Source organism: Vicugna pacos, chromosome 35 (genome assembly GCF_048564905.1).
Source record: "Vicugna pacos chromosome 35, VicPac4, whole genome shotgun sequence".
In the NCBI taxonomy this organism is placed as follows: Eukaryota; Metazoa; Chordata; class Mammalia; order Artiodactyla; family Camelidae; genus Vicugna; species Vicugna pacos.
The window spans coordinates 13,908,735-13,934,653 of record NC_133021.1 but is presented as its reverse complement, the minus strand read 5'-3'; the positions used below and the strand labels follow the sequence as shown (position 1 = coordinate 13,934,653).

Genomic DNA, 25,919 nt, shown 5'->3' with positions numbered 1-25,919 from the left:
ACTTGTACAGGTGACTTGTGTGTGTGTGTGTTTTTTTTTTCAGTTCTCTTTGCCTCCAGGGGTTAAAAACCACATTTATGGCTTTCCTCTAATTGCCTTCCTTCAGAAGAATGAAGTCTTAATTTGACCCAAGTTTTATTTTTCTTACAAATTCTAGTGCTTTCAACTTCCAACTACATTTTCTGGGTTTAGCAGAAAAATAAATAAGCTCCCTTATTCTTTTTGCAAGCCTGAGAGGGCACGGGAGAAAATTCTTCGGGGGATGGCTGATTGGACCAGACAGCTTCTGAAATCCTTTCAAGCATTTAAGATTCTATGATTCCATTAAAAATAAATTCGCTCTATCAGCTGGTGCCCTGGGCTTGCCTAAATGAAAACATCAACGTACGAAGCATCACTGGAATTCGTTTTAACTGCTGCTGATAATCACGGCAGGCAACACAGGGTAGAAAAAAATTTTTTAATTAAAAAGATTTTCTTTCCTCAGATCAAGTCATTGTTTAGGTTGGCTTCGCCGTGAAGCTTATCTGAGGATTTCACATCAAAACTTCACTAGGGGGGCCGGTTTTGCCTGGTTCTTTTGTGCTGGGTCACGGGATGGTGCAGCCCCACTAGGCTCCCCTAAGATGGAGCCGGAACAGTTCATCTTTAATGTCTCTCCAATCTGGACGGACGTATCTGAAAGGCGTAGATTACCCATCATTACAGTCTGTTCACATCTTAAAGTCTGGCTAATACTTGGTCTCTTTTCTTTCCTCAAGTAGGCAGATATTGAGGTGGAGGCTTTAGCTCAGTGGTAGATTGCGTGCTTAGCATGCACGAGGTCCTGGGTTCAATCCCCAGGACCTCCATTAAAATAAATAAATAAATACCCAATTACCTCCCCCCCCAAAAAAAAAGTAAAAAAAATTTTTTTTTAGACAAATATGTTCAATTCGGAGCGTGCCATAGGCCATCAATGTGGAGGGGGAAATGCAGCCCCAGGGATCGAGCTGTGTGAAGAAATAGTCGTCACGTTTCTAAGACTCGACATGTTTACTTAGGTCTAAAACTAAGGAAGAGAAACCCCCATCTCCGAAGAGAGACAAAAACCGAGACCCAGGTGCATGCACTGCCTCTCCCGGCTGCAGGTGCAGAAGTGTGGTGGGATCTTAACGTTGGAAGATACGAAAATTGTAACATTTCCAGTGGGGACTACACCATGCTAAGAAAAAGGAGTTAACCAACCACATGGAGTGGGGAATACAGAAGAAACTGTCTTTGCTGTTTCAGGAGGTACACAGAGTTCGTGGGGAGAAGAGAAAAGAACTTTCTTTTTTAAGTTCCCAATCTTTAAAAAAAATGAAGATACAGTATGAGGAATTTTCTGACCTTGTTTTTCCAACATTGTTCTGAACCTTCAGACTGGTCACTGCTCTTCTCAATCAGAGGCATTCTGTAGTACATACGTCACACCAGCTATTTCTGTAGTTTCGCGTTTCCAAACATTGCATTTATTTATAAGGAGGCCGTTATCTATTTGGGAAGCTCCAGTACCAAGATGGTGAGAATTCCTTGATTGAACAGTCACTCGCCGTGTAAAGAAAAAGCCATCAATGCACTTGTTCATCTAACATGATAGTCCCTCAAAATCAACCACTAGTAAATAAATGGATCTCACAGATGAAGACAAATGTGGAGGGCATCTTACATGACCTCCATCTGGACACACCTGTGTCTTCTGCGGAGCAGGACCCCAAGGAGAGGTGGCAGGAATGGGTAATTTGGGGTTCAGTCTGTGTACGCAAAAACTGAACTCTGATTATCAACCTCTGTAAGATAAGAAAGCCGTTCCCTTAGTCTCAGAACTTTGCTGTTTTCCAGAAGAGTGTGCGGGAACATCTGCTTATCTATGTGTCTTTTTTTGAAGTGTCTAGATGTAGAATATTCGTACATCTCATAGAATATTCATCTCAGTTAAAATCTTTTGCTCAAAAGGAATTCAAACAAATTAAGAACCTGTTTATTCCATTTCTTTTTAAATACTGGCACTTTTACTAAAACCGCACAAAGTCATGTGTTCTCGTGCCTGACTGCGTGGAAAAGCCTCATGACAGCATGCTAGGGGAGCTTAACGTTCTGGAAACCTGCAAGGTTGTGTGAAAGAAATGCTGTTTCTCCCCTAATTTCCAAATATGTGCCAAGAAGCCCACCTCCCCCTGTCCAAGCCCCAACGCCTCGCACGCCACGGCGCGGCCAGGCCCACCTGGAGAACTTTCACCTTTTGTCACCTCCAAGGACATGGTGAAGTGGACGCATCCACGCAGGTGTTAAGAATGGCTCCAGCGGGTGAACGGAGCATCCCAGCTTCCACTGTGTCAAGGACCGCGGGCCGGGCTGGGGGCGGAAGGCAGGATACGTTTAGTGGGACATCCGTGCTTGTTCTCCTGCGGTTTGAAAGTAGACATGCAGGTGCGCCTTCCCCATCGCATGGACCCAGGCGGAAATGCATGAAATTACCATCGATGGAATTTTTTTTCAGATCATTCAAAGAATTTGCGGTTCTGTCCCCTGACTGTGTCTGGATGGCAGACAGCCTGTCTTCTGAGCACAGAACAAAGCCGTGCCGTGGCCCTTGGAGGAGCGGCGGAGTCACTGATCAGGGCGTGACATTTCTCGCCCTGGTCACCCACCTCCACCCAGCTCCTCGTCGGCCTCAGGCTGGCCTTTGCTCCATCCAGAACAACAGAGCAGCCATCATTGTGAATTGTGATGACAGTCATTCTTTGAAAATGCATTATTTCAAGGCATCTCCACCTCCTTTATAACTCATCCTCCCCCCTCAAAAAAAATCACTATACACTTCCGCGCTGGCTGGTAAGTTTCCAAGAGGGAGAACGCAGTCGACCAGATATGAAGTGGTGAAGTTCATTTCATCTGTTCTCAGGAATGACGGGCATCCCTTCAGAGACTGACTGTTTACACGCGCTTTCTGACAAGCAGCTGTACCTAGGAAGTCTGCTCTTCGTCTTTGCTCTTGTCTCCGGGGCAGTGTTCCTGCTAACCTTAGGCGGGTGACCGACTTTAATCTCAGTAATCCTATCACCTCCTTGTAGGATTTTTAACACCAAGTCAAGGAGTTTTCTGGGACACCTGTGCCTCCAGATTCCCCATCAGCACATGAAACTCTCATTAACCCGAGAGGCCCACCTAGATCACTGAGAAACACAGTGCAAAACCAGTGTAAGAGGACGCTGTCAAAGTTTATAGGCCAAGAGGCTGATTTAGACCATCGCCTCCATCTGCAAGTCTTTAGTTTCCAGAAATTCATCCCTCTGTTTGTTTTTGAAACCCGGCTTTTAGAAGGAGGGAGGAAATTTAAAGGCGTGACTTACTGCAAAACTACTAACAAACAAGTCATTTTGTTTGGGCTGAAATAGACAGATACTGTCTGAGTACAAACACGTGTTTATCTTGAGTTGTTTAGAAATCTCCGAAGTAGGGCAGATAAAGCTTTATGGGTGGCTTAGATCAACGGCTTTTGTGACAGAAATACGCCCTACCTGTACCTGTATTTTCTTGGTCTCTTGGGTTTAAAAATCTCTTTAAACTGCTGACGGAGTGGGAAGATGTGTGTGTCTGTAACTGAGGTCACGGCACCTTGGGAAGCTGGCACAGGACTTCTTCCCTGGTGTTCCCCTGTGATGCTGCTTCTCAGAGACCATGAGACAAAGAAACGCAAAGGTCACAGAAGGCCTGAAATCGGCATTCACTACCCAGCACACAAAGCTACAATTCCAACATCCTGTGAAGATCACACGTTGATTAGGTGAAAACTTGCAGATCTCTCGTTATACAGTGAAATTTTGATGTCACAAAAACCTAGAGGGTATGAGAAAAACAACTTTGTATTTTTCAAAAATACAAAGACGGTATGAGAAAAGCCTAAGGTACCAGTTACATCTAATACGTAAATATCCAATGGACGTCATGACTCCAAGTAACTTGGCTCTAAAACAAAAAGTTTGAGAAGAGGTTGGAGGGAGATGTTTGAGAGCGTGATTTGGTAGAAAAGTGATTTGAGCCCTGCTGGAGAGAGGGACACTTACTAAGTTGATGAGAGGTTGTTTGAGAAATAAATAAGAGGGAATCCTTTACGTGGTGAGGACCTGGCCCTTGAAACTCATCATTCAGCAGACTCTCCCTTTAAGTGGTGCACTTCTCAGAGGACTGGACATTTTATGAGTAGTTTTAATATTTGCAGCTCTAAATGCCAAGATAAGAGTAATCATCTTCCTTGATTAAGAGGACAAGTTAGTGGCTCAGTTGACTTACTGGTGTTGACTCAACTTAATTGACTTATCAATGGGTAGTTGGCTTTTGTTTAGAAAAAAGGAGTTCGATCTTGCCAGCAGCACTGAACTCACACAGCACTGACTTGCACGTCAGGCTAGGAGAATTTTATGTTAAAGAGGGCTCTGTCCCTCTTGCAAAAAAGTTAACAATCTAGCCTACAGGCAAAACGACATACACACACACACACACACACACACACACACACACACACACAAATTACCCAAAGGGCTAAGGGAAAAAAATCCTAGGACCACATCCTCTGGTTACTGTGAATATGAATGCACCATTATGACTCTCATAATGTCCAGGAAAAGTAAATGGGCTTTGCATTGGTGTTTCTGTTGGAGAAAGGAGGAGACCACAGTGCAGAGTGGCTAATGGACTTGCTTAGCATCGTCCAGGTGACTTCAGTGTCAGAGCCACACAGGTGCTCCTGGGGCCTGTGTGCCCCTGCCCCGCGCTCTGCCTGCACCACGCGATTACTTCCCTGTGGTCCTAGAGTTTATTGAACATTCTTAATGCAGCCCATTCGCTCCTTGTTGAGATGTATCGTTTATTCAACTTCTTCCCCCAGCATCTGGTCACCTGCCTTCTTTCCCCCAAGTACCTAGCACTTCTTGGTGACACAAAGGAAGAGTCCCCAGTCACTAGCTTCCCTCCACAGCACAAAGGGTGTCAGATCCAGAAACACCCACGCCTGGAAGCTCACGGTCTCCTCTCAGCCCCTGCCTTAATTGTTGAGAGTGTGATTTCGGCAGCAGCGTGGACCCCTGGGGAGAAAATTCCCCAGTTGTGATTCCATTTCATTGAGATGCTTTCTTTCAAACACAGCCTTAAACAGAGGGTGGGGCTGGCCCCTGTGCCACTAGGCGCAGGAGAGAACTCTCTGACTCATGCAGATGGAGGTTTAGGTCTTATTCCCAGGAATGCTGGGATTCCCAGGGGCAGTGAAAGCACACATTTTAGCAGGATGACCTCAGCAGTGCAGTGCGTGGTCAGAGCTGGAAGTTTAATTACGAAGAAGGTTGCGTGTCTGTCTGTCACCAGCCCCACATGTCCTGGCCTGGCCCCATGGACCCCAAGAAGGCCCCCACAAAGGAGGGTGTGTGCTGGGGAGGAGGGTGGGAGGTCATGCATCCCTGCTCACCAAGGGGCTTTGCCAAGAGATACAAGACAGAAGGAGTATGTTCATCACATCAGATATTTTGAAATGTAGGAAGTTGGGTGGGATTTTTTTCCCCATTCCTTCTGCCTCAGCTCATCAACCCTGGCCCTCTCTGCCCCCAGAACCTTATCCTGTCTTACGAGATCCAGTTTGAATGATTCCAATGACCTCTTTTCCATAAAGTCTGAACTTCTTCCCCCCGTGCAAGGAACCGCCTTCTGAATCCCATGATGCCTCCCCCGTGGGCAGAGTGGCACTTTCGACTTTCAGTCTCGTGTTGGCATAGTTTTCTGCCCAGGCCTACTTGCTTCCCGAGCCTGGCACACAGCACGTACGTGTTGACTTTGGTGATTAAATGCTTTCATCTAGACCCTTGGCATCATTCAGGTGAGTTTCACATTTCGGTTCAGGCATCCACAATGTTCGATCCCCGTTACTGGGCTGCAAGACCGTCTGTGTGGGCCTGCCCCCGGCGCCGTGTGTTAGTTTATGATTTGCCCAAAATGTTTTTTAATAATAAAAACACCAATAATAAGTGCTTTAGCGACATACTACGGTCTCACTGAAATTAGAGTGTGGAGAGAGTAAATCCTATTAAGTTATAAATCCGTTGTCATCCAGACCACTCTTTATCCATTCTTCGTGGCTGGGCCCTCTTTGTTCTGGCAGAGACAGATGTCAGAAGCCAGAAGTCAGTTCACACAGTCTGCTTGATCTCACGGGATGTCTTGAGTCGCACCCCTGCGGTCAGCCGGATCCAGTCCACTCGACTGTCAGCTTGCTCTTGCCTGCCTGCCCCCCCGGAGCTCGCACCCATGCGCCCTTCTGCTAGGAGGACGCCTTCCCAGTTCCCATGGGTGAACAGTTGATGGACGGAACCAAGGGTCATGGCAGGAGAGCCTCAGCCAGCCTGTGTCCTCCATGTCGGAGATGCCTGCAAAATCTTTGCCGAGTGAACCGTCTGGCAAGATCACAGGGTGCGACGATTCTGTGAGGCATCTGACTAGATCTACGTCGTGTTTATACATATTTGAGGCCGGTTACAAGTTTCTTAAAGCTGTAGCCTACTTATTTTTCTTTCTTAGGAAATTTCCACTGAGTAATTTTCACTACAGATGAGTAGGTTAAATTCCTCGCCAAGTTGCCAGGGAATTACATTTGTTCCGTTCTCAGGTCTTGTCCTCGTTCCAGATCAAAGGATTAGGTTCAGGGTTTCAATTTAGTGGAACTTACAAATAAGCATTCTGAAAATGTTCATTAAAAGCATTTCAGTCCCTGAATTTCTTTTTACTGCCCAGCAAGAGCTGCCGAGTATCTTAGCTGGGAGAAGGGGCCGTGTAAGTGCCAACCTCCTGACCGAGCTCTTAAAGGTTTCTGAGGTCCCCGTCTGCCAGTTACCGCGGCGTTTAAGCAATGAATTGTCTTCATTTTGAAGAAGAGACTTCACAGGTTGGGGTGTGTTTTGAAAATGTTAAGCAGTCTTCCCCAAAGCATGGACGTTTAGTCAGCCTTTCTCTGGAGCTCTGTGTAGGAGTTTCAGATTGCCTTAGATGCTGGTTTCTTGTGTCACAGAGTCTGTGGGACCCTGATATGATCTCATTTCTCCTCCTCTGTTATCAGAATATCCTGCATCCTGAGGTCCAGGTTTTCCAGGCTGATTGAGTAAGAGAGGACTTGAAATGGAATGTCTGATGTTTCTGAACACAACTATACCTGTTCTAGAAAAGAAAGAAGGAAGAAAGAAACCCTCAGGTCTTGCAGAGTATAACAGGGGGACATTCTTCCCACATCGGTCTTACATTTGTGTCATCAGTCCCGCTAAGCGTTTTGCGGTGGGTGTCACGGTCCTGGCTGCTGCTCTTAAGGTCTCTGAAAGCGCACTGCTGATCCAACCTCCAGGAGGAAACGTGGACCCGCAGAGAAGAGCATCCCGCTCTCCGCGGTCCATCTTCACGGTTCCTATGTTGGAGTGACTGGAGTCACGGGCGTCTGGAAACATCTCTAGCTGAGACACCAGAGTACTAACTTGCTGAATCGGCTCCCTTTCCTTTCCTTCTGCCCATGCACCTTGCCAGTATTAACAACTACAGCAGATCCAGATGGAAATCCAGTTCAAAGAACGGATCAGAATTAATTCGTTCTTTTTTAACTAGTTGCTTCTGAATTACGCAAAGAAAAAAAGAATGTGAGAAGGAAAGGCTATGCCAGCGTCCAGAGGCACTGGATCTCCCACAAGCGCGGTCTCTTTTTGTTGTTGTTCCTCAACAAATTATTTTATTGGAGGGAAAACATGATATTTTTACTGAAACCTTTTTTTTTCTTTTTCAGTTTTATTATGTAGAATTATTACAGTTCGATTGCACATGCACATGATACTGCATGTAAATACATGAAAACAGTACACTGCACTTTTTTTAGTTTACATATATGTACTAATTATTGTTTTTAAGAACAGATTAGAGCTTTAGCTTTTTAAACTTAAATAGTTGTCAAAGGAATAAAGCCAACTACAAAATAAGAATCATCAGAGTGTGGTAATTCAGTCATAGAGGACAGTCAGATGAAGCACGTTCTCTTATCAGCCAAAGGGGGCGGCGGCCGGCCCCTGTCTGAGGACTTGGTTTTTCTTGCCCTTTCTTTGTCACTCTCTTCCTGCAAGCCCAGGGGCGTCGGGGAAGCCGGCCTGGCCCCCCCGTCTGTGCCCGCAGCCTTGTGGAATGTTATTCTAGCTGGCTGACTCCCGTCTTCCCAGAGGAAGCTTCCTCTGTGCATTCACTTGGGACTGCTTTGCTGTCAAGCACAGGCTTTGTTGCGGCCAGGAGTCTGCTACCACCCAGCAAAATGCTTTCCTTTAATGTCACTGTGAGGGAAAAGAATTCACGCAAGCAATTAAGACTAGAAAATAAAATGGATGAGGGTCTTCTGGTATTGCACTTTTCTTGCTCTGGGATATTTTTATTCTTTACCAGAATTTTTCAATGTTTCCTCATGGTCTTTTGCTGAAAAGGACTCATCACCACCATCTTGTTTTCCAACAGCGTGTTGTTTGCAATATTTGGCTCTCGGTAGTCAGTGTAAATGTTAAATTGAGTCAAAGTGATCATAGTCATTTAGTCCTCGGTGTCTTTTCTCTGCAATACAGTAAGAGTGAAAAAATACATAAAGACTGAATTATGTCACTAACTGTAAAATGGTTGTATTCCTATTGGTAACTGAGAGAAGTCCAAGGTCCTAAGTCAAGGCACACACTGATCAGGTGGGGTGAATGGGGCCCACAGGTCCTAGAGCAGCACTGAGTTCAAATGCTCAGGCACGTACCCGAAAACATGTGTGTTATCTAAGGAAGTGAGACAATTGCTTAAAAATATTTTCTTTAGCTTGGAGTGTCTAGTGATGAATTAAACAGCTCTTTGAGTCATCAAAGATGCTCTAAAAAAATGCCGACATACTCCACCCCCCCAACAAAAAAACTATTTTTCCTGTTTTTAATCAGACTCCAGTTCTTTGTCTTGTATTTTTTCAGGCTTGTGTATTGACCTGTCTCGGGAATGGTAAAAGCTGGGAAACGCTCCCTGGCCAATGCTCGCTCAGCGGACGGTGTTTCATTGAGCCAGACAGATTTTCATTTCAGGAGTGAGGCTTTGCACATGATGACGTTACCAGTAGCTGGTTACGTCTTATTCTAGGAAGCGCTGATACTCATTTCATGGCTAGGAGGTTGCATGCTGGGGTTTAACCAGCACCTTGCAAAGGTCGGCTTGGTGACTTATTACACTGTGCTAAAGAAGTGCCCTTTGGCCTCAGGATTCCCAGTAAAGCGTGTGTCTGTCCTGGCTTCTCGTTGTCTGGGGAATGTGCTTCCCGTCATGACTGAGACAATCCCATGGCCACCAAGTGCACCTGGGTTAATACCTGTAGACATCTTACAACAGAGAAAGAGTTGGGGGCAGGGAGTTCTCCCCACCCAGGATGAAAGCTGGGCTGAGAAATCTTCTGGGTCTGCTGTCCAGCCAGGTCTCCTCTTTGAGGGGGGAGCCCAGGAAGAGTCAGATGTGGGGGGACCCTCTCCCAGCAGTGTTAGACCTTCCTGTTTGCATTAGACACAGGATGTCGAACTGGGTCACTTCTGCTAATGGTGATAAGCTAGCTCGGAGAGTGGCCACTGGAACTCAAAAGGAGTTGGGTAAACTTCTGGAAAATCGTCTGCATGCCTTCAGATAAGGACCAGATGTTTATGTTTGTCACACACACACACACACACGTAGTGAAACATTCGACAATTTTAGTGAATGCATTTGATGTGCCGCTCGGTGCTGCCCCCTCCCCTCATCCCCCGCCCCCACCATCCCCCTTAATGTTAAACAGAAGTACATCAAACTCAGATGTGAAACCACAACCCTCTTCCAATTAAAAATAAAACAGCTGTGAAATAATGACATTCTTCCAAAATAAGAAAACAGTGATTGGAGCAGGGCTGGTTGGATTTGGGGAAAGCAGGTTATTTAATTGTGGTTACTGTGTGTCTGAGCTTTACGGAGAGAAAGGAGGTACTGTTAGGGTGATGAGCGCTCCAGAACACGGAGGGCGCCTTTATGCAGGGCTGCTCCGGGCTGTGTCTTTGTCTCTCCAGCTGCCTGTCTTCGGTCCCCAGTCTTGTCTGCGAGAGCGTGAGGTTGGGGGCAGCCCATCAGAATTCAGGAAGCTAACCCACCCAGAGGATGGCCAGATTTCGAATGGTGTTCACGACAACTGATTGTTTTGGCTTCCAAACAACCAGACTCTTTAGAGATCATCCCATGTCTTTTTCTTTTTTCCTTAAATTGAAGTGTAGTTGATTTACCATGTGGTGTTAGTTTCTGGTGTACAGCATAGTGATTCAGATAGATATAGATATAGATATATATATCTTTTTCATATTCTGTTTTGTTATAGGTTATTACAAGCTATTGAGTAAAGTTCCCTGTAGGTCCCTGTTTATCTATTTTATATAGTGGGTGTGTATCTGCTGACCCCAAACTCCTAATTTATCCCTTCCCACTCCCTTTTCCCTTTGGTAACTGTTAGTTTGTTTTCCATGCCTCTGTCCTAATGGTGGTCTTATGGAGAGTTTAATTTCTTCTCAAATCTTTTCTGCATCCTATGAACTTTCAATGGGCATTTATTACTTTTCTGCAAAGAAAAACAGGGATTCCTTAAAAGAAATCATGAAAGTCTGGATGGAGGTAGAGGAAAAACACAAGATGGTGAATTCAGCAATGGAGACCTGAGCTTTGCACTGAGAATCCTGGGGTTAGAAGTGACTTATTCTGCCCACCAGACCAAAAACTTGTGGTTAAAAAAAAAAAAAAACTTTACTTGTGAAGGCACACAGACAGAAAAGGCATAACTTGGCTTGGAATAACGTACTTTGTGTGGCTGGGAGACACGTCGGACGGGGTAGATGCGGCAGGTGAGACTGAAAAGGTGACCAAGGCCAGCGTCGTGATTAGTGGGGGTGCTCCTCCCCCAAGAAAGGTATAAACACCCAGACGTCGAGTCCTTCTGGGTCTCCCGGCAGAAACCCGCAGTGAGAGGAGTGATGCTTCTGAGGCTGAAGGTGATCTGTCTCCTCCCAAACTCCCCAGCACTGAGGCTGCTGTGGCACCCAGATAGAAGGGACCTAAAAGGACCTCTGTGGTGCTGCCCGTGAGAATCCCCACAGTGCAGGGCTGTATCTTGGTAGCCTTCCGGGCACCATTCGACCATTCCGTTTTACCCGCAGTGGTCCAGGTGCCAACTCTAATCATCAGTGGGGGAAGTTGTCACTCATCCTTCCTAAACCCAGTGGCAGTCACGTGAGGAAGAAAAATGAAATGAAATGAAATTTCAAGTCTCCCAGCGCTGTGAGTAAGAGACCCTGTAGTTTGAAAGCCCAGCCCGAGAGCTCCAGCAATCCCACGGGGCGGTCGCTGAGGCATCTCACTGCCACGAAGAAAAGAAGGCATCTTTCCTCCTTTACGAGGGATTCACGCGTGTGTTTGGGCCGGTCTAGCTGGGACTTTGGACGGCCCCTGGGTTGGGCACCTAGTTAATTTCAGGCACTGTCTTCCCCCTTTAAAGTCAGTTATTTCCAATGCCTGGGATTCTTCTAGTTGACTACTGGTTAACTTCTTACTTACCTGGTAACTAAATCTTACCCTAAGAACAAAATTTTTAAAATGGGGAAAGGACAGCCAGGGAATGAAGTTCTGGAGTTGTTTCAAGTCAGCCTGAGCTGCACACGCACTCACAGGGAACTCAGTCATTTCCAAAGCGAAGCGCCATCTGTAAGTGTGACAGGAAGCGTTCATTTGAATGGCGTTGCTTCACGCCGCCCTGGACGTCGAGATTTCGAGGGCCGTTCAGGTTGAAAGTGGCTGTGGTGTAGGGCGTGACTCAGTGGACAGGCAGTGGAGCACTCAGTGTTCTGAGAGCATTTGAAAACAGCTGAAACTGTTCCGTGCAGCCTTGGCTAGAGCACTCGTTAGCTTTCAAGTTGCAGCATGAGGCAATCAGAGAGGTTTTGCGCAACCTAAAATCACCTGATCGTTTGTCCAGAAAAGAGTAAGGTTTGGGGTCACCCAGTTGAATGTGAATTTCAAGCAGGCAGTGAACCAGTTGGTAGTATGCCGCAAATAGCGCGCGGGATGTGTTTATATTAAACCTATTTGTTGTGTATCTGAAATTCAAATTGAACTGAATATCCTGGTTTTTTGTCTTTTTTTTTTTTTTTTGCTAAATCTGATAAATGTGGGTTGCCTCTCTTTTTTGAAATTGGTACGCAAGTTCATACAAAGTACTGGAGTTCACTTTTGGAAAAATATTCAAATTTCAGTTAATGACAAAAATACGTAGGGGAAATATTTGTTGAGTTAAAATTTAGGACATCCACCATTATTATCCTACAATATTCACTTCTATTAAAGGCTTGCTCCTTTTTCTTCTAAATCTGGTCGAGCCTTCAGAGCACAGCTGTTACATCTTTAAAACCAGGAAAGTGAAGCAGAGCAGTTTGCACTGAACAGTAGCAGCTTCCTGTCTGGTTGAAATCACCTATTGTTGGATTGTGTGAGCTCGGGCTGGCGTTTGTGAGCCAGGGGTTTTGCTGTTTGTCCTGGACGTGGCTCTTCGTTCAGTTTTGAAGGAATTGGCCACGTGTTGCCGGGGCTACTCCACAGGCCTTCAGGAAAAAGCAATTCATGGAAGACAATAGTCATTCTTCATGAGGCAGGCGGTACACAAAATGGAAACTCTTTAGGTTTTCCTGGCCTGTGAGTTAACTGAAATACTGTTTTCTGGAAACTGGATTGTCATGTAGTAACAGGGAAGCAAGATTCAGAAGTTGTGGTGGGTGGGATGTGTTTAGGGGTTTTTTATTTTTTAATTTTTTTGGTTTTGGTTATTGGCTTTTGATGTCATTTTCGGGGGGAAAAAGCCTCTTAATAATGAATATCCTGTTGGAATATCTTGTAATTGGTAATTAGTTGCAATGTGCAATTCCTTCTGTTCTTTAAAAAAATATTTGCCATGTATTTGTGCTTCATTTCTTTAAAATTTATGAGTTATACAGAAATACAATAGATGGAGGGTCTGATCAGTAGAGGAAGACAATTGTATGTAAGACAATAATCAAATGTATCCACAAAAGGAAACTGAAAATATTTCGAATATACAGAAACTAGTGATGAAGTTTGTTTTAAGATGGTTCTGAGTGGAGGGAGGGTGGAGCTCGGTGGTACAGCACATGAACAGCATGCACGAGGTCCTGGGTTCAGTCCTCAGTACCCACATTAAAAAAAAAAAAGATGATTCTTAGTTGTTAATGACGGAAATAAGGAAAGTCAAAGGCAAATACCTATTTTACTTCCCTGGAAATGTGGACATAATAGGAAGTTAGAGCGGAAAGGGGCCTCCCAGGGGACCTGGTCCACTCCTCTGTTTTACAAATGAAGAACTGGGAGGTGAGAGAGACGTGACTGGTCCTAGGCCCCCAGCGAGCTTGAGGCAGAGCCCCTGAAGCTTAGCTCTCTGCCCTGCCCACTCCCATCGCAGGGCCACGGGAGGAACTCAAGCCCCTGCAGACCTCTAGGGTGCAGCCTGGACCCTGGGCGTCACTCCTGCGGTGCCCACCCCCCCCCCCCCCAGCGGCCCAGCCATCATAGAGATGCAGCCACTGTGCTGAGGACCGCCTCCACTGGAAACTCACCAATAGAAGCTCAGAAGTCTTAGCAGGGGTCCCAGGGAGGCGTTCCTCCCAGGTGGTGCCTTGGAATCCACCTGCCTCTCAAGCTGAACTCCAAGGAGAGGGGCCACGGGAAGATGTGGAAAAGGACAAAATTTCGATGAAACAAAAATCCTGACTTTGCCCTCCTCCTCGCTCCTCCATTCCAGATTAAAAATCTCTGGCCCAGTTCCCAAACCATGTCACTCAAGGGGCTTTCAGAGTCAGCACTGTGTCAGTCCACATTGTGTTTGGAAGGAGGGAGGATGCTGAAGACTGCTGGCAGGTGGGATCCCGTTAGACCCAAGTTCTGTCCAGGCCTCCCTGGTCGCCGGTCTGTGAGCTTATCTTGTTTGTCTTGATTTTCTGTTTGTAAAATGACATATATTAATGTGCTGCTTCCAAAGTATTATTAATCTCATAGAAAAAATGGTGACCCGATATTGAACCTGGTTTTCTCTTTGGTACGAGGGATCGAGCAATCTTGGTCGCATCAGGGAGAAAGGCAGAGTGCTTTCCGGCAACAAGTAACTGCCAGCCCAGGGCAGCGGCTGTCTTGTCTCGGCGCTTTCCCAGGGCTGCTGATGCCGGAGGAATTCGGACAACTGCTCTGCGGTGCCCACTGGAAAAGATGCTGCAGGCAGCGGTGGTCCAAGGATGGGCAAATGACAAGGCTCGTATTGTCTTGCAGGTGGACCTGGGTCTTCTTCGGTTTGTCACCGCTGTCGGGACACAGGGAGCCATTTCAAAGGAAACCAAGAAGAAGTACTACGTCAAGACTTACAGAATTGAAATCAGCTCCAACGGAGAAGACTGGGTCACCATCAAGGAAGGGAATAAACCCCTCGTAAGTGTGCCTCCCTCCCCAGTCCAGCCTTTGCGTTGGATGATCAGTTTTTCCTTGTTAGTTTGGGGGCTTGCTATCTGGCCCGGTTTACTTTTGAACTGATTTAAAATGAAAAGTGCAATTAGACGTTTAAATCTGACCAAGTGGGTCTCATGTTCCCAGATCCAGAAGGCAGAAGGAAATTGTACGGATGTTTCCAAGAAAAGTCAATGCCAGCCAGATTAAGTCAGGCTCAGGAACCACTTCAAGACTCCCGCAGGCACGCGGACCCCGCGGAGGGTAACACAGCCCTCCTGGAACCCGCGCAGTTGCTCTGTTTTGTCTCTGTCCCTGAGTTTCCCCATCCTCTTTTGCAGACTGACTCTTTCTTCCTCCCTGTAGTGGGCTGGCTGTAGAAGTCTCCTTTTCATCGCCCCTCTGTGGCTCCCAAACTAATTTGCAAGCGTGTTAGGCTTCCTCTGTGGGAAGGGACAGGACTAAAGGCAGCGTCGTGTTTCCTCAGACCCCATGAATGACACACCACCTCCTCACAGCGATCAGCCAGGCAGCCATACACGCCCCACCCCACCCCGGAAGCTCTGCCCTAAATTATTTGGGACTGAGATGTTTTTCTCAGCCTGCTGTTTACTGGAAGTTATGCTTGCTCTGACTGACTCATCAAAAGATTTCTGAGAACTCCTGCATGCTGTTTCGCCGAAATTCAAAGCCTGCCTTGGAGGCCGAGGAAAACGCACAGAAAGCGGGGAGGGTACAGCTCAGTGGTGGAGCACGTGCTTAGCATGCACGAGGTCCGGGGTTCAATCCCCAATCCCTCCGTTAAAGTAATTCATTAATTAATTAAAAATCCAACCAAAAAAATTTTTTTAATCCAAAATGTATATTATTTAAAGGGCTCTTCCTTTTTACATCTAGATCTTTCAGGGAAACACCAACCCCACCGACATCGTGTTTGGAGTGTTCCCCAAACCACTGATAACTCGATTTGTCCGAATCAAACCTATGACCTGGGAAACTGGTATATCTCTGAGATTTGAAGTCTACGGGTGCAAGATAACAGGTAAGCTCCACCTGGAAGATTGCCTGGTTCTGGTGTATGCGAACTTTTTGGTCGAGGGAGAGTAATTTGGCATAGATGGAGTCGGTCATTTTTATTTGACAGTTAAGGGCCTATGCTTTGGATTTAGACAAATGTGAGTTGAAATCCCACTTGGACTGCTCACTGGCCTATTTCTTTGGGTGGTTTACTGCCTTTCCAAGCCTTAGTTATCGCACCTACCCAGGCACCACGGTGCGCGTCGTGGAGGTGGTTGTGATGATGGGCTCGCTCGTGTATGTAATGCACTTGGCACCACGGTGCGGGGTCAGTATTTACCGAGTGGTACCTTTCCACTCCCTGGCAACCTCCAGGGAGGCAGGGACCCTCCCTGTCATCCCTGTCTCCGGGGTACTCGGCACCCCGGCTGCTGCTTCGTAGACTTACAGTAAATAACTGTCGTGCAGGTGGTCTCCACCTGCTCCATCTTCTCAATTTTGAGGTCTGGAGGTGGCCTCGCCAGCTACAGCTAAGGAGGAGTTTAATTTCCGAGAATTTCTCCTGTCATTCACTAACCACCCTGACAACTTTCTCTTAGGTTTTTCCTCTCTATGTATCTGTCTTTTGTTGAATGAATATACTAATGTTAGAAGTCGGTTTCTCAATATCTCTAGTTTTCGTGTTTGTTTCTTCTGACATTCATAGGACTTTAGAAGTCTCTCTTAAATTTACAACAGGTCAGTGGATGATTCCACTTAAGAAACGAGGATAGTGAAATGAAGTGGCTACAACTGTGGGTCACGTCAGGACGGAGTGGGCAGTGACAGAAGATGCCATTGGCCTTACTGCATTTCTATGGCAACCAGGGCTGCTCTTACTTGTCCGCTGAGCTTCCTGCACAACCAGCCATGCTGTGTCCTGAAGTGCACTGCAGTCACGTTAGAATTCCCTTCCATTTAAATAAATACACTGCGAATTTTCCTTTTAAAGAAAGTCGGTAGTGTAACCTTCATAGCAAGCTTAGAAGTTAAAAACCATCCTACTGTCCAGCACAGGGAACTGTATTCAATGGCTTGTAGCAACCTGTAATGAGAAAGAATATATATATATATATATAGCTGAATCACTATGCTGTATACCAGAAACGAGCACATTTTTTACATATTTAGAAAAAATCCATTTGTATCTTTACAAAAAGTTCAAAAACTGAATCAGTTACTGATTAAAAGTAATTAAAAGTGAACAAAGTTTAAAAGTGTGTGAAATATCTTTCATTGTGGTATCAGTACACATATTGACAGCATTTAATTTCTCATCCCATGAATGCCAGCACCAGTTTTTATTTTTATCCTCTTTAGCAATCCTTATTTTTAGAGACGGAAAATATTGACTTTTGAAGGAGGAAAAAAAAAAATCACCTGAGCAATTTTCCATGAAATGACAAGCATTTAGGAAAGGGCTAACTAAGGAGGGGAAAAAAAACTTTACTTGTTTACAACAGAGTCCATTTTGGAAAGTAAAACCTGACATCTGATTCCTCACCAAAATTTTATTTATTTTTATCCTAGAGGCAGACTTGTTTATTGTTTTAGGCTCTAAACACTTAGAAAGCTCAAGGCCTTGGGGGCAGGAGCGGGGTGGAGAGGAATGTGGGGGACGATGGGACACTGAAGGGTTAGCTGTAGCCTTGGCTTTACTCCTGATCAGCAGTTACAGGAGAGAAAGTTCTAGGCCATTTTCAGAGCGTCACAAATGTGAGGTGCCCATAAATCCAGAGACAAGGCCATTTGAAGACAGGGTGGAAATTTCTAGCCCCTTCCTCAAACCTAATCTCATGACACTGTACCAAAAAAAAAGATGTAAACTTCATAAAGACTCCACACGAATTAGTCTGAACTCTGAATTTCCTGGTTCTCCTTTTAATTCAATAATCACAACATCAAGTTGCCTTAGTATTTTACTTAATTGAGGTCCCTCTTGGTAGTTATTGGACGGGGCAGACTTGCAGGAGAGATGATATGTTGGCTGGATGGGGGCCATGCATCCCTACGCCTGTAGGGGTGAGGACCACACCCCAGCCAGCTCTGCATCGGAGAAGGGACGTTAATCCCGTAAAGGTTCTGCTCACCTTACAATATTCAAGTTCATTGTTTTTCTCATCTGGTACGTATTACCAACTAAATATTTTCTTTACAAAAGCTGATTTTGAATCAGACAGGTGTGACCACAGTGACCCAAAAATGTAACTTCTATTTTTAACACGATCATTTCATAGACCCATTTGGGGGTAAAATCATTTGGGGAAATCTTTTTATAAATCCCCATTGAATTTATTCTTGGTTTCCAGGTCCCAGCCTGGAGCAAATACTGTGGCTGAATTACAGGAAAGGGTGCTGGAGGAGGGAGGTGACAGCTGGCTTTTATTGTGTTAAGAAGCTGATTCATTCAACAAATATTTGTGGAGCAAACATCATGTATAAAGCAGGGCACTAGGACTTGGAGACAATGTTCTAATGTGACTGAAAGAATTTAAAATCTGGGAAGGCACATGGCAATCCGAGGAACTGAATCTGGTCAATAAATATGAGAAATGCAGGTGGAAAGCTAGGAAGAGTCCCAGAGAAGGAAAACCATGTCTAGTTGGAGAGATCAGAAAAAATGAATATGTAACATAAAATCTGAAAACCAGTCATGATTTTTAAGATAGTGGGAGGGGCAAAATGATGGGGAATTCTTTGGTAGAGGGAGCAGAATGAGAGAAAGCCCCCAAACACCACCACCACCAAGGTGAGGAGGGTCTTCAGTGAGGAGGGTCTTCGGTGAGGAAGGGCCTTGCAAAGCCTTGGTGTGGAAGGCGGGGCAGCTCGGTTGAAGGTAGATGCATAATTCCTAGGCAAGCGGAAACTGAATTTTTGAGTAAAGAAATGACATGATCTATAATTATCAGAGAAATGCAAATCAAAACTACAATGTGGTATCACCTCACAGCAGTCAGAATGGCCATCATTAAAAAGTCTACAAGTAATAAATGCTGGAGAGGCTGTGGAGAAAAGGGAACCCTCCTGCACTGCTGGTGGGAATGCAGTTTAGTGCAGCCACTGTGGAAAACAGTATGGAGATTCCTCAAAAAACTGAAAATAGGCTTAACCATATGATCCAGCAATCTCATTCCTGGGTGTATATCCAGAGGGAACTTTAATTTGAAAAGATACATGCACCCCAATGTTCATAGCAGCACTATTTACAATAGCCAAGACATGGAAACAACCTAAATGTCCATCAACAGATGACTGGATAAAGTAGTTGTGGTATATTTATACAATTTATACTCAGCCACAAAAAAGAATAAAATAGTGCTATTTGCAGCAACATGGATGGACTTAGAGATTATCACACTAAGTGAAGTAAGTCAGACAGAGAAAGATAAATATCGTATGACATCACTTATATGTGGAACTTAAAAAAAGATACAAATTCCATTTACAAACCAGAAATAGACTCACGGACATAGAAAACAAACTATGGTTACCAAAGGAGAAGGAGAGTGGGAAGGGTTAAATTAGGAGTTTAGATTTAACAGATACACACCCCTGTATAGAAAATAGATAAACAACAAGGGTCTACTATACAGCACAGGGAACTATATTTAATTTCTTGTAACAGGTCATAGTGGAAAAGATTCTGATAATATATGTGTGTATGTATATATATACATATGACTGAATTGCTTTGCTGTGCACCTGAAACTAACACTGTAAATCAACTACACTTCAATAAAAAAAAAATTTAAAAAAAGAAATGACATGATCTGAGCTGTAAGACTCAGGTGGAAAGTATCTGAGTATCTCATTCTTAAGAGTCAGCTGACAACACGGACGTCACTTAATTGCATTAGATACACACCTCCCACTTAGCATGGTTACATTTTTAGGCTAAATTTTGATTGATGCAGAATGGAGCTGTTTCAAAGAAAAATAGATTCTCCTTCCTGGCGTGTCCTTCACAGGGGCGTCCGATTTTGAAAGGAGAATAATTGAAGTGTTGAACGTTTCATTGTTAAGCCACCAATCAGTCAGTGATTGATACCCTCCACCCTCCTTATGCTCAGAAGCTCCCTGGGCTGCTGGGGAAGCTGTTAAAAGACCCCACGATGCGGTTGATTGCTTTCGAGGAATTTATAATCTAGTTATGGATACAAGACTCCCGATCTTGAAACCTGGAGAGACGGCTTCATGCTGAACCCCGTGCTGCTGCCGGACCATGCCATCCAATTTCTGAGAAGGGAGAGTTCAGGGTGAAGGCCAGAGTCCCTTGAGAGGTTTTCATGAAATGCCCTAAGCTGGGTTTTAAAGCCTGGACTGAACCTACCTCTGTCACCAGGAGGAAAGGGGCAGCAGGGACATTGTGAGCAAAGGCACTGCTGAGAATTATCTCCGTGGTTTATGGGAAGAAATGGATTACTGTCAGGAATAGGAAATAAAACTGGATCAATAGGGTGAAGCCAAAATGAGGGTGTTGAAAGCCAGACAGAGACTTTTTATAGTGTCCCGTAAATAATGGAACGCCATGGGAATATTTTAAAGATCTCTCTCTTTTCCAATTGTGGTGAAATATGCATAACAGAATTTACTGTTCTAACCTTTTTTTTTCCTTTTTTTTAATTGAAGTCTAGTTGACTTACAATGTTGTATTAGTTTCTGGTGTACAGCATAGTGATTCAGTTATATGTATGCATGTATTATATTCTTTTTCAGATTCTTTTCCATTATCAGTTATTCTATTACAAGATATTGACTATAGCTCCCTGTGTTGTACAGTAGGACCTTATTGTTTATCTATTTTATATATAGTAGTGTGTGTCTGTTAATCCCAAACTCCTGATTTATCCTCCCCTACTTTCCCTTTCCCCTTTGGTAACCATAAGATTGTCTTCTATGTCTGTGAGTCTCTTTCTTTTTTGTAAACAAGTTCATTTGTATCATTTTTTTAGATTCTACATGTAAGTAACATCATATATTTGTCTTCCTCTGTCTGATTTATTTCACTTAGTATGATAATCTTTAGGTCCATCCATGTTGCTGCAAATGGCATGATTTTGTTCTTTTTTATGGCTGAGTAGCATTCCATTGTAAATATACCACAACTTCTTTATTCTTCAGCTCTGTTTGGATATTCTTTATATTTTCTAACTCTCTGCTAAAAACGTTGCTCTGTGCATCTATACTCCTCTTGAGTTCTCTGAACAGCTTCACCATCATTAAACTCTTTCTCAGATAAATTGCCTGTCTCCTCATCACTTACTTCTTCTGGGACTTGATCTTATGCCTTGGCCTGGGAGAATTTCCTCTGCCACCTCATATTGTCTGTCTTTCTATTTGTATTTTCAGGTAGGTTAGTTACATTTCTCAACATTGGAGAGGTGGCCCTCTGTGGGAGGCGCCCTATGCATCCGAGCAGTACACTTCCTCTCTTGACACCCAAGGGCCAGGGTCCAGCTGGTCCCAGTGTAGAGTCTGGCCTGTGTTTGTGGATTCCTTCCACAGGCTTTGGGATTGTTTTCTTCTTCCTGATATCTGCTCCCTGGTGGGTGAGGCTGGACTAGGGGCTTATGCAGGGTTCCTGGCAGGAGGAGCCGGTGCCTGCCCACTGCTGGGTGAGGCTTGGTCCTGGACCTCTGGTGGGCAGGGCTGTGTCCAGAGGCCTTTGTTGGCTCAGGAGGTCTGCTGATGGGTGGGGCTGTGTTCCCACCCTGTATGTTGCTTGGCCTGAGGCTTCCCTACAGGCTGTTGGGTGGGGCTGGGTCTTAGTGCTAATGATCCAATCAAGATGTCAGCCTCCAGGAAAGCTCATGTAGATGAACATGTTTGGAATGTCTGACACCAGCTTTTATGTCCCCTGGGTGAGTCTCGGCCATCCCCTACCTCCCTAGGAGACCTTCCAAAACCAGCACGCAGGTCTGCCCCAGGTTCCTGTGAAATCACTGCCTCTGCCCTTGGACCTGGCACACACGAGATTCCGTGTATGCTTCTCAAGCAAATGGAGTCTCCGTTTCCCCCAGTCCCGTGGGGCTCCCAGCACCAAGCCCCTCTGGCCTTCAAAACCAGATGTCCCGGGGTCTCCTTCTCTTCCCAGGGCCAGGACCCAGGCTGGGGAGCCTGATGTGGGGCTCAGAGCTCTCACTCCTATGGGAGGGCCCCTGGGACTTCACAGATCTTCAGCTTGTGAGTCACCCGTCCAGGGGGAACAGGGCCCAATTATAACACAAGCTCGCCCTTCCTACCTTCCTGCTGTGGTTGTCTCTTTTTGTTTCCAGTTGCAGAAGATCTTTGCTAGGTTCTAGCCTTTTATTTCTTCGATGGTTTTTAGCATTCGGTTGCGGTTTTGCTGCAGTCGCGAGGAGAGGCGAGCTTGTGGTCCCACCCCTCCGCCACCTTGGACTCGGTCTCGGGAAATGTGAGGAGAAGGCTGGTGGGCCCACAGGACCAAGACGGACAGAGATGCGTGGCTGTTCCCTTAGGGTGCCCAGCAGTGGGCGACCACAGCTTCCTTACCGAGTGATCTGTCCACGGACGTTAAGGTGGCTTCCAGGTCTTGGCTGTTGTGAATAGTGCTGCTGTGAACATTGGGGTGCATGTGTCTTTTCGAATTAGAGTTCCCTCTGGATATATGCCCGGGAGTGGGACTGCTGGGTCACAGGGTAAGTGTTTCTAGCTTTGAGGAACCTCCACTCAGTCCTCCACAGGGGCTGCTCTAACCATTTTCAAGGATACAATCCAGTTGCATCTACTGTGTTCACATTACTGTGCACCACCACCATCCATCTTCCAAGCTTTGCGTCATCCCAGACTGACACTCGGTCCCCAGGAAACACTAACTCTCCACCCTCCCCTGCCTCCAGCTCCTGGCAGCCAGCTTTCTGCTTCCGGTCTGAAAGCACTCGACGGTCCTCGGTACCTCGTATCTCTGGTATCATGCCACATTTGCCCTTTGGTGTCTGGCTTATTTTCCTTAGCAATGGAAGATTTTTGAGGATGAGAATGACATTGGCCAAAAAAGAAAAAAAAATCATGGGAAGTGACATGGGTGTTGTTGGCTCAGCACTACAGTTTGAGAGGCTGGCCGGGTAGCCGTGAGGGTTCAGATCAAGATGAGGCCCGAAGAAATGGAGACTGCAAGGCAGGTCTAGGACACCCTTTCTTTTTTAAATGAAAATGTTACAGGGTTTGGTAGCAGAACAGGAATGGAACACAGGGAAAGACAGGATGACCAGGCCGGAACTTGATGGTTGGTGATTGCATCCATTAAAATAGAATTAGGAAAAAAATTAATTTAAAAAATTGTGATAAAAAACTTAAAAATAAAGAAGTAAATAATAAAAGAGAAAGGAGATCCAGTGTCAAGAGGAAAGGACGGTTTCTGTCTGAACATGGAGCATCATGTGGCATGGGCTTTCCTGTGCAAAGTTCTGTTGCTGGTGGACACGGGTAGGGAGGACACGTGAGGGGAGGATGGGCCCCTCCTTTAACACTCCTCTGGCAGGCCCTCCCTCCTCTGGCAGACCTCCCTCCTCTTCCCGCTGAGTCCAGCTCTTCCTTTCACATCACCTCCTCCTCATCTTCTTTTTACTGTTGTTTTGGCAACTTTCCTGCTGTGGGAGCTGCCGCTTTGCACAGCTCCAGCCCTGCGTAAAGTGAACCTCCACTGGGCAGGGCTTGTGCTCGATCTCGGGACAGCTTCTGGGCACCAAAGGGACTGAACATCCATACTTGGACATTAAACTTGGAAGAACCCAGGCCGGGAGAAATGGATGTTCTTATTGAAGATTTCCTTTTATCAGACTGTGAGTGGGGGGCTGGGAGCACAGGAAGAGAAGGGGGGAGTTTCAGTTTAATGCCAGAGAATCCAGACATTGACAGAGGTACAGAACCGGGGACAGATGATGCTTTTAGTCAATTTGTTGGGTTCTCTTTCCAAGCATGGGGACTCCTAGAAAATCATTTCACGTTGCCCCTTCCATTCCCCCTCTAGACTATCCTTGCTCTGGAATGCTGGGGATGGTGTCCGGACTTATTTCCGACTCCCAGATCACAGCATCCAACCAAGGGGAAAGGAACTGGATGCCTGAAAACATCCGCCTGGTGACCAGTCGCTCGGGCTGGGCGCTGCCCCCGGCCCCTCACCCGTACGTGAACGAGTGGCTCCAGGTGGACCTGGGGGAGGAGAAGATCGTGCGGGGCGTCATCATCCAGGGCGGTAAGCACCGAGAGAACAAGGTGTTCATGCGGAAGTTCAAGATCGGATACAGCAACAACGGCTCAGACTGGAAGATGCTGATGGACGAGGGCCGGCACAAGCCCAAGGTGAGGTGGGCGGGGCAGAGGCGGGTCCTGGGTGGGATTGGGCGGGGCTGGGCAGGGTGGTGGGCGGAGGCTGGGGCGCGGCGGGGCCTGTGCCAGTGGGGGTGGGGCCAGGGCGGGGCAGGAAGAGACCCTCCCTCGCCGTCTTGACTCCACTCGAGGACCGGACCTCTTCCTGGGGAAGCGGCTTCCCATTTCCTGAAGCCGTGAGACCTGTAGGGGCGTGTGATGGAGTCTTTCCGGGCCGACTCCAAGGGAGACAGGAATGGGATGCGGAAACCACGTCTGGGACAAAAGAGGGCAGAATCGTGTTGCCGGCCACCTTTCCCTCCCTTAGTGACCAGCTGCTGGCCGGACACTTAAGAGGACAGAACAGCTGGGAGGGTGGGGCCGGGGGACCCCCAGGCAACCCAGAAGGAACTCAGAATCTGCCCTTGGAGGCTGATCTCTCAATAAGCACCTACCCCCAGTGCCCTTGTCTCCCTCATCCCTCGATTAAGTTGTCTTTTTTTAAATTATTTTATTTTTTACCTTTTTATTGTTTATTTTATTTTATTTATTTATTTTAATTTTTTGTTTAAGGGGGGAGATAATTAGGTTTATTTATGCATTTATTTTTAGAGGAGGTACCGGGTATTGAACCCAGGCCCTCCTGCATGCTAAGCATGCACTCTACCTCCTGAACTATACCTTCCCCTTTATTGTTATTTTTTAATTGAATGCGTCTTTCAATTCTATGGCGCTTTACGGTTTTCAGAAGTTTCATAATTGTGCCGAAAGACAGTAAAAGAAAATTTGCCGTCTTAACCCTTCCAAGCGGATGGCTCAGTCGTGTTATGTGCATTCACGCTACTATGCGGTCCTCCTCCAGGGCCTCCTCATCTTGCACAACTGAAACTCTGTCCCCATTAAGCAATAACTTTCCATCCGCCGCACCCCCAGTCCCTGGCAGCCACTATTGTACTTTCTGTTTCTGTGAATTTGAGGCTTCTGGGAGCCTCATGGAAGGGGAATCATACAATATTTCTTCTTTTCTGACGGGCTTATTTTACTTGGCACAGTGTTCTCAGGGTTCATCCGTGTGGTAGCCTGTGTCAGAATTCCGATCCTTTTCAGGAACATACATAATCCCATGGTATGTACAGACCACGTGTTGTGTGTCTATTCGTCCACTGATGGACAGTCTCATTGCTTGTAACTTTTGGCTCTCGTGAATAATGCTTAAGTCAATTTTGTATGCATTGGGACCTTTTAAAATGCAGTTGGCCCTTGATGAACTAGTGAAAAAAAGAAATATTCCAAGCTTCACCAGAACACGTGGTTTAATCTTTTTTTAAAGCAATAGGTATTCTTCAGTGATTGCTTTACTAAGGCCGATGCTGAAATGTCTTTGCATTTCCTAAGCACACGACGCCAACAAGGAACGGACACCGGGGTGTGCTGGGTGGCCCGGCAACTGCTTTGAGAGTAAAAGAAGGAGCAGCCCCCAGCCTAGCAGCTCTGTGTGCAGACCCCTAGGTGGGAGTTGCATTTCACTGCTGATTCCTCTCGCCTCAGCACAACTGGCCTTGGGTCCCAACTGTGGCCTTTCTGTCCTGCTTTGCCAAGGACCTACTCCTTCTGCAAGAAGATTCAGCTCATTGGCGGGAACGCTGTCCTCGCTCCCACTCTGAGTGAGTGTGGGAATATAACTTAATACAGTGTCTTGGGCCAAAGGCTTTGCAGGCAGGCAGCGAAGCCGGTCCCTGCAGCCAGCTCCCACCCTGCCCAGATGTCAGGTGCTCTGCCGAGACCGCCGGTCCCCACGGGCTGTGTGCCTGCGGGCCACCAAGGGGGACGATGCTGTTGGAAATGTAACAACCCCTCCCTCTAACTTGTGGTTTCTAAAGCCTTTACAGTGTTTTCCTTAATCTGTGCGCAGCTCCTTTCTTTCTTGTGTCCAT

The 25,919-nt window shown here is 46.1% G+C and overlaps 1 protein-coding gene across 7 annotated transcripts in view; it reads left to right on the top strand.

The window, feature by feature from the left end:
* Window positions 1-25,919, top strand: part of NRP1 (neuropilin 1) — a 146,911-nt gene that overhangs the window by 78,006 nt on the left and 42,986 nt on the right. For all 7 annotated transcript variants that reach the window (XM_072955463.1, XM_072955458.1, XM_072955462.1 and 4 more), the window contains 3 exons: window positions 14,431-14,586; window positions 15,499-15,643; window positions 23,648-23,979. In XM_072955463.1, the coding sequence (XP_072811564.1) occupies window positions 14,431-14,586; window positions 15,499-15,643; window positions 23,648-23,979 (633 nt within the window). The remainder of the gene's footprint in view (window positions 1-14,430; window positions 14,587-15,498; window positions 15,644-23,647; window positions 23,980-25,919) is intronic.